We start from the raw sequence: 8958 nt of genomic DNA on the forward strand, positions 1-8958 counted from the left end.
TTTGATTCGTTGATGGATCCGTTGTGACTTTTGGATTGGTATGATGGTGTTGACCTAAGGCATATCAAAGTATCGAGTTCGATTCTCTCTAGTGCCAATTTAAATGGACTAATTTAACTTCTTAAAAAAAATGACATTAATAGCCACCACTATTTTTTATAGTAGCTTTAAGTATAACTGATCGTAGTCTTCAAAATTGACTTCTAAAAAAAACGTCAAACATAGTTTTATAAAGTTAAATTTGCTTGTGAGTCTTGAAGAGCACTTCTAAACATGAAATCAAAAACCCTTGTAGTAAGATTTTAGTAAAAGAAAAAGAGTCTTGTTAACGAGTGTCCCCTAAACACTCTTTAAGCATTCTAAAATAAGTAATTTATTGTTTAAAAACGTCAATATTTCGATTTCCAATGAATTGATTGCACATATTTTCATAAATATTTACTATTTATGGTCCTTAAGACACTCGTTAACATTTAACAACCCCTGATCTCAATTATAAACAACTTTTTACTTTTTAAATTTATTGAATAAATAATGTATAAACTTTAAAAAGTAAAAAGTTGCTTATAATTGAGACTTGGGCCATATGTTAACTTGTGCCCTTAGGACACATGTTAAGCAATCTAAAAAGAGCAATTTTACATTGAAAAACACAATATGACAACTTTAAAGAAGTTGAATGCATGCATTTTGATCCGTTACTATCAACTAAAAAACAAAATTAACTCAAGCAAGACATTGCTTATGGATAGATAACGAGGATCCATCTTTACAAGGGAAAATACTTGGGTGACATAATGTCACCGTGACATTATGTCTGGGCCACACAAAGGTGTTGTGTTGTGTGGCCCAGATGTGTTGTGTGGCTCAGATGTTGTGTGACAATGTGTGTTGTGTGGCTCAGATTTAATGTCACGGTGACATTATGTCACCCAAGTGCTTCCCCTTTACAAATTAGTACATTCGCACACGAATTGGGATTTCCTATTGCTACATTAGGACGTTGTAACATAACAAGATCAGACCAACAATTGAGATAATTTAATCTTGTTAAACTAATGAATGTGTAATTTGAACCGTCTCTTCTAATATCAATAACTAGGCTTTATTACTCTGTAAAACTATATACATTCCGCACACGCATTGCTTTCTCACTATGTATGACAAAAGCTAACTTCTCAATCCATTTCTAACAGTACATCCGGTGACCGGTGACGCATTGGTCGGTCTTTAGTTACTTCTAAGTCGGACCCAAAATTTTGATGAAAGAAATTTACTATGTGTAAAGTCCCCTTAACTTAAGTACAGTATGGAATTCCACTCCAGATGTCGCAGTGTTAAAAAAACACTTGTACTCAGCTTCTGGAACTGTAAAAGGTCAACACACTGTCTACTCTGTCCGTATTCACACTCACTCCGTGAAGCAAAGTAATGGCAGTATAGTAATAACGTAACGAAAAGAAGGGCAATTCCGTACTTACAACCAAACACGACACTGTACAGAACAGCACCGAACCGAAACTGTGAACGAACGATATGAAAAAGAGAGAGAGTGAGTAAACAAACACAGAGTAGAGTAGTGATTCGCAACAACAATAAACTGCACCTGGGTCCCGCAAAGCAATGTCTGTCATGTCATCACCTGAATTCTATTCTCTTTCACGTTCCTTTCTTCAATTTCCTTCAAGTAATAACTTTCACTACTTCACAAAACAACTACTCCCTCCGTCCCGGTTTAAGTGACCTACTTTGGTTTTTCACACAGATTAAGAAAAGTGTATAAATGAAAGAGAGAGAAAATATTTGTACCAAATTACCCTTATAAAAGCAATGATTTGTTTCTCTTGTTTCAATAACCTCAACGAGACAAAACCTACTGTTGCATTTAATTGAAGTCCAATTGCCTAGATAAATATACCATCATTAATGCTATACCATCATTAATGCTATGCATGTGTACAATATTGTCTTGGGCCATTTTTTCCTTAGCCAAATTTGTTATGCATTTACGGCTCCTGTTGGGTGCCCCTAGGAAAAGTTTGCATGGGGAGCAACAAATCTAAATTTTTCTTTCCATGTAATGATTGAGTTAAAAGCATTTATAAGGGTTAAAATTGGAAAAATAGTGTTGAAAAGTAAAATGGGTCAGTTATTTTGGGACACTTTTTTTTAGGAAATGGGTCAATTAAACCGGGACGGAGGGAGTACTAAATTAGTAATCTGCATTTTGCATATTGGATGCTAAATTGTTTAATCATGCTCTCTATTCACTTACTGTGTTTTTCTTCTCCTTCTTTTTAATTATTTTCTTTATTTCAAAAAATGTTGTTTCAATTTCTCTAGTTTAATGCTATTTCTGGAAAATATTTTTCAGATTAATGCTTGATCCAGCTTCAAATCTTCCATTCTTAACATTTTTTCTGCATACTGTTGTTATTTGCTTAATCAAAGGTAAAATGAATTTTATTTTATTGTCAAGTTTAAATTATAAATAATTTTCATGCATGTTTTTTTTAGGGGATACATTATTTTTGTTATTGCTGTTGTTGATGATGTTTAATAATGAAATTAAGGATTATAAATGCAATTTTTGAAACGGATGATCTGAGTTTATACAGCTTGATTTTATTTGCAAAGTTTATAGATAACTTTCGCCTCTTTCTTCTCAAACCAGCCAAGAAACAAAAAGGGGTGGGACCCATGGCTTTTTAATCTGTCTCCCCTGTTTCTCTGCTGCACCAAACACACTGTAAATCAAGCCCAAAAAACTGGTAACCCTTTTCAACAAAACAACCAAAAAAAACATAAACAAAACAATCATAAAACGAGGGCTTTGTTTGACTTTGGTTTCCATCACCATGGTAGGCACACACCTCCTCTCTCACTCTTGTTCCATTCCCAAAACCTTCAATCACTCATTCACCAAAAACCCATTACCCCAAAACCTCCTCATTCTCCCTCTCAAAACCAAATCCACCATCAAACCTTTTGTTCTCAGAGCAGTTCTATCCAAAACCCCACCAGAAACCACAAAAAGAACTAATTTTGACCATTGTTTCAACAAATCCGAAGATGGGTATCTACACTGTGAAGGTCGCAAGGTGGATGAGATTATGGACAAAGTTGAAAAACGACCTTTTTATCTATACAGTAAGCCACAGATTACTAGAAACGTTGAAGCATATAAAGATGCATTGGAAGGGTTAACATCTATTATTGGTTATGCTATTAAGGCTAATAATAATTACAAGATTTTGGAGCATTTGAGAAGCTTGGGTTGTGGTGCTGTTCTTGTTAGTGGAAATGAGCTTAAACTCGCTCTTCGTGCTGGATTTGATCCCACAAGGTTGGTTCAGCTTGCTTTGTCACATGTTTATTTTGTTTGAATTTACTTGATTATATCAAACTGGTTGGATGTGTGTTTGTGTTAGTTTTTCAATGGAATTGGTTTGTTTAATTGATTGGAGTTTGGAATGAATTGAATGAATTGATTTATTTATGAGATTCTTGGTGTATTTTTCGGTCACTATATTAATGGATAGGTGTATCTTTAATGGAAATGGGAAAATCTTGGAGGATTTGGTCTTGGCTGCCGAAGCAGGCGTGTTTGTCAACATTGACAGTGAGTTTGATTTGGAAAACATTGTGGCAGCTGCAAGAATTGCTGGAAAGAGGGTGAATGTTTTGCTTCGGATTAATCCTGATGTTGATCCGCAGGTATATTGATTCTTAGTTTATTTACTGAGTTGCAGAGTTTGATGCATACATCTTGTGGTTCACTCAGAGCTTTTAGCAATTTTTTGAAGAAAAGATGCTATCTTCTTATCATTCATTGCTAAATAAATAAGCAAACGCCGTTTAGACAGACACGAAGAAGTTTCCATAGGACAAATAAATGTTTAATTTTTTAACAAATATTCCATATTTTAGCTACTAGGATTGATGAGGCTGTAATAAGTTTTGAGCCTAGAAGAAATTGAAGATTTTTTGTGACCATGATATTCATCTAAGCTATGTTTCACATATTTCTCTTGGTTATTGTTGGAAAATTGGCTCCGGAAATTCCATTAGTGCTTGGAGGGATCCCTCCATGGATCCGCACTAAGCCTCAACTTTCACCATCCTCTTCGGTACCTTCAAAATGGAGCATCTTATGGTCTCTCATCTTTTTGACCTGATTTTGAAGACTTGGCGCAATAATCTTATGAGAAGCCTCTTCAACCACAGTGATGCAGATTTTATTACAGATATTCCACTTCAAGCGTTGGGTAGGGAGCAGGTCCACTTCGAGTCTGACAGCAAAAGTGTTAGAGAGGCTCTTATAAACCCTTGCACTATGATTTCTGAATTTGGATCAATTATCAGAAAGTGTCATACTATTTTATCATCCCCCACTTCTTTTGAGATAAATTTTGTACGTAGGCAAGCAAATATGGTCGCTCCTACTTGGGTTGAACTTTTAATTACCGAAGAAATGCAATAACGTTTCCTTGCCTAAAAAATAATTCACAAGCAATGATCTTATTTATTCCTATGGTATTTATTCTGCAGAGTGGGAAAAGAATTAATTTAATAAAATCCTCAATTTCATCAATTACATTGGGTTTCTTTCCCTCTTCTCGTTTTTGCCTTCATCAAAAACTTTTTCTCTGTCTGTGATTGATTGCTTTGAGATGTATGGATTTCTAACTCTCATTGCCATGGTTTATGTTTTGGTTTATTAATTTATTGTTATAATCTAAAAGTTTTTATCTTTGTCATCCTTAGGTCCATCCTTATGTTGCCACAGGGAATAAGAACTCTAAATTTGGAATTAGAAATGAGAAGCTGCAGTGGTTTTTAGATGCTGTCAAGGAGCACCCTGTTGAGCTAAAGCTTGTAGGGGCCCACTGTCATCTTGGATCAACCATTACCAAGGTTATCCTTAAAAGTCTTTACTTTTCTGCTTCATCTTGTGCGTTATCACTTTGGGATGTGCTTTTCTGCATTCTATATTTTCTTTTTTATTGTGCATTTATTACTTTAGGATATACTTTTGTTCTATTTATTTTTCTTCTTTTATGATCCATTTATATGCTGATAGGGTCTATTTGCTCGGTTGTATGCTGATTCTTAATCTTTATCATAATATAAGTGCTGAAATGGTTGCCCCTCTTTCCAGGTAGATATTTTCAGGGATGCGGCCACTATTATGGTCAACTATATTGACGAAATTCGAGCTCAGGGTTTTGAAGTTGATTATTTGAATATCGGTGGTGGACTTGGGATCGATTATTATCATGCCGGTGCTGTCCTTCCTAAACCCAGAGATCTAATTGATACTGTGAGGACTCTCATTTAACTCACTTTATCTTTGCATTTTATATGTGATTAAGTTTGTAATTCTGGTACAAGAATAAGGAATACCACTGATAAATGGGAATTCTTAGCATTTTCATTTTATATATCCATTTTGTAACTGTGACATGCAGGGACATGAGGTAAATAATCCCTTCAGAACAATTAAATTTGTAAAAGCATTAAATAACCGCTTCTTTCTATCTGCTTGTGAATGTCACATGGTTAGAGTAGACATGTTCAGATTTAATTGTACCTTTCACAGTATCCCTGCTAATTGATTATTTTTTTACGGTTGGAGTAGGTACGGGAGCTTGTTCTTTCCCGTGGTCTTAAACTCATCATTGAACCAGGGAGATCACTTATAGCAAACACCTGTTGCTTAGTTAGCCGGGTGACAGGTGTCAAAACCAATGGTTCTAAAAACTTCATTGTGATTGATGGAAGTATGGCCGAACTTATCCGCCCAAGTCTCTATGATGCTTATCAGGTATTTGTTCAAGTACCTCTTAGTCTCTTTTGTCTTGTCATTTTAAAGTGTGTATAAGGATTATGATGGATTCCTATGAAGGATTCTAGACACTTTAAGTGCTTCTGCTTTCAACGAATACATGATGCACTATCAAAACTCACTCAATGTTTTAATATTTTATGGTTTCGTTGGGAATGCTGTTACGAACCAGAAACTCACACCAGAGAAAAAAGAATAAAACAGTGCAAAGATGATAAAGAGCTTTATTGATGATTTATGATTGAGGAAAATTACAGAGTTAGGGGAAATGGGAATCCCTAGATCTGACCAGAGCTAAGCTCCTATAGGCTAGCTTAGAGCTGCCTACTCATTCTTACAATTAACAAACTCCAAGATACCCTTCTCAACCCCATTCACACCCCTTAAATAGTGCAAGTGTAAATTAGCTCTCTACTTACTCTCCAAGCTACTTGACTACGTCACTGTCTCCCATGTACCTTTTTACCCCTTCTAGAATAAACCTGCCACACTTTGGGCCCCACAGCCTTATGATGGATCAATGATTGCTCTGGCCCATCATTGTTAGTACCAGTCCTAACAAATGCTGATAACGAATCCAGTTAAAGTTAGCACAGCAGTAAAGCTTTTGTCTAAAGAATTGCGTTGTAAAGAAGTTGTTGGAAGTTGATAAGGCTTAAGATCATTTTAGTTACTTGATGCTAATGCAGCTTTGTTTGTGTCAGTTTTATTTTCAATGAATTTTTAACGTCTTCTCTTTTTCAATGAATATTTTATGGTTTGGTTGGGAAAGCCAATTAAAGTGAACCCAGTTAATGTTAACACAACATCAAAGCTTTTGTCTAAAGAATTAAATTGCATTGTAAGAAGTTGTTGGACGTTGATAGAGCATAAGACCATTTTAGTTACTTGATTCTAATGCTACCCTAATGCTGCTTTGTTTGTGTCAGTTTTATTTTCAATGAATTTTTAACGTCGTCTCTTTTTTATGCAGCATATAGAACTGGTTTCTCCAGCCCCAGCAAATGCTGAGATTACAACTTTTGATGTAGTCGGCCCTGTTTGTGAGTCTGCAGATTTCTTGGGAAAAGGAAGAGAACTTCCAACTCCTGCCAAGGTACTATGATGTATTGATATTATATTTAAATAGTTGCACAAATAATATAGGCTAAATTACTAGCATAACTATGATAATGATGTCAGTGTTGTTAAATAGCGGTTATAGCACTACAGCGTAGCGAAATTTGAACAAATTGCTAGTGTTTCACAATACGCTATTTAGCACGAAGTTTGTCAAATAGCAACTCTAATGGCGTTACAACACTGCAACTGAACAAAATTTGAACAAACTGCTATTTTTTGCGATCTGCAATTGACAACATTGGATGATAATTCAACGTTGTCAAATAGCGGCTATAGCATAGCGAAAGTTAAACAAATCACTATAGTTTCGCAATACACTATTCAGTACAAGGCGTTGTCAAACAGTGACCTCAACAGTACTATAGCATTGTAGCATAGAGGAATTCAAATACAGCACTATTTTTAGCGATCTGCAATTCTCAACATTGGATAATGATGGCAACATCACAAACTTGTTTAAGGTTTGAATATCTAATTTGAGTTTCATTTGCAGGGTACTGGTCTGGTTGTTCATGATGCCGGTGCTTATTGTATGAGTATGGCATCTACTTACAATCTAAAGATGCGACCTCCAGAGTATTGGGTATGTACCAGCTTCTCTATAGTACGAGAAAGCGGTTTTGAGAGAATAAAACATATTTCAATAACTGTTAACAAAATTAATGTATTGTTAGCATTTAGCAGAACCATTTTAAAAGGAATCATTTTGATAGCTTTTCTAAATCTCTTCTTAGGTAAAAAGAATTTAAAATTTGATGCGTATGTTGAAAAAATTAACAAAATATATTGCTTGTTACACTTCATAGATGGAAATTATAATATTGATTAGCTTTTTTGTTTGCAATGGTATGATGTGAACTACACCTTTGCTTGAAAAAACATTATTTCAATTCCATCTATATTTGTCTTTTCTTTTTTGACTAGTCCATCAATATTTGCCGTCTTAAAGAATGATTTCTTGTATAATATTTCAGGTTGAAGATGATGGATCACTGAGCAAAATCAGACACGGGGAGACATTCGAAGACCACATGCGGTTGTTTGATGGCCTTTGAACTGATAACTTATCTGAGGCTTGAGATTTGTTGTATTTTGGGTTTGGACCTTTCCTTGCTCAAGAATGTGATATTTTGGTTTTGTTTCTTTGATTCAGTTATGTTTAACACAGCATTTAATTTCCTCTTTCTAGTTTCAGTTTAGCAAGTGTGAGTGTTTTTGCAGTCATCACATATAATGTATTGTGTTGCTTATGTATGATGGTTGTATACGTTTGATAATGTATGACCAATTGACAATTTAGAATGTAAGCTCATTTTTAATAAGGTTGAGTTTATTTTGTTGTTTAATTAATCTTTACTTACACTTGTTGTTGTTGCATTGTTTTCTTAGATACGGGAGTTGTTTACCTGTAATCTTGACCATAAAAAGATATTGACCTGTAACTTGTAACCTCAAGGTCACTTGTAAAGTGCTCAAGTACCCGATATAAACCATGGCGAAAAAATTCAAATTTCGAAACATAAACATATTTCAACTACTCTTTTTTAATTTCAACTAATCTTTGATAACGGTATTCCTTAAATATAATTGAATTAATATAGATTTATTTTAATATCCTTTTTATTATTTCAATAAAAAAAACCCTTATTTTTATGATACAAATTCTCATAAAATAGAATTCAAAAATTATGAAAGGGTGCATGCTAGCTTCTCATTTTGGTTGTGGTTTAGTGGAAATCGAAACCAAAGCTATAGACAAGTTAATATTGGATTGTCATTTTGAGGCTTGTCTAAGCCTGTTTGGTGTCACTGAGTAATGATCAGATCAAACAAATGTTAACAAGTGAAATGGAGTATGTATTTATATAAAAAAGGAAGAACAAATTAAAAACAGAGAAGCAGAAGTACATGATGCATGTCACATAAAAGACAATTTACTCATGTTGAATCAAGTGAGAAAGAATTATTCACATTCTCAACCTATGTCA

The 8958-nt window shown here is 34.5% G+C and overlaps 1 protein-coding gene across 2 annotated transcripts; it reads left to right on the forward strand.

Annotated features, from left to right (window-relative positions):
* Nucleotides 1-2740: 2740 nt before the first annotated feature.
* Nucleotides 2741-8314, forward strand: LOC146954756 (diaminopimelate decarboxylase 1, chloroplastic-like). 2 transcript variants are annotated; one of them, XM_085718310.1, is made up of 8 exons: nt 2741-3346; nt 3543-3717; nt 4768-4917; nt 5162-5323; nt 5642-5827; nt 6822-6944; nt 7464-7553; nt 7945-8314. In XM_085718310.1, the coding sequence occupies exons 1-8, from the start codon at nt 2859-2861 to the stop codon at nt 8023-8025; spliced, it is 1455 nt and encodes a 484-aa protein (XP_085574436.1). In that variant the 5' UTR covers nt 2741-2858; the 3' UTR covers nt 8026-8314. The 2 variants fall into 2 exon arrangements, with proteins under 2 accessions (XP_085574436.1, XP_085574442.1); XM_085718316.1 differs by lacking the exon at nt 7464-7553.
* Nucleotides 8315-8958: the final 644 nt, after the last annotated feature.

Source organism: Medicago sativa, chromosome 1 (genome assembly GCF_051527215.1).
Source record: "Medicago sativa cultivar Bolivia chromosome 1, Bolivia_mono, whole genome shotgun sequence".
Lineage (NCBI taxonomy): Eukaryota > Viridiplantae > Streptophyta > Magnoliopsida > Fabales > Fabaceae > Medicago > Medicago sativa.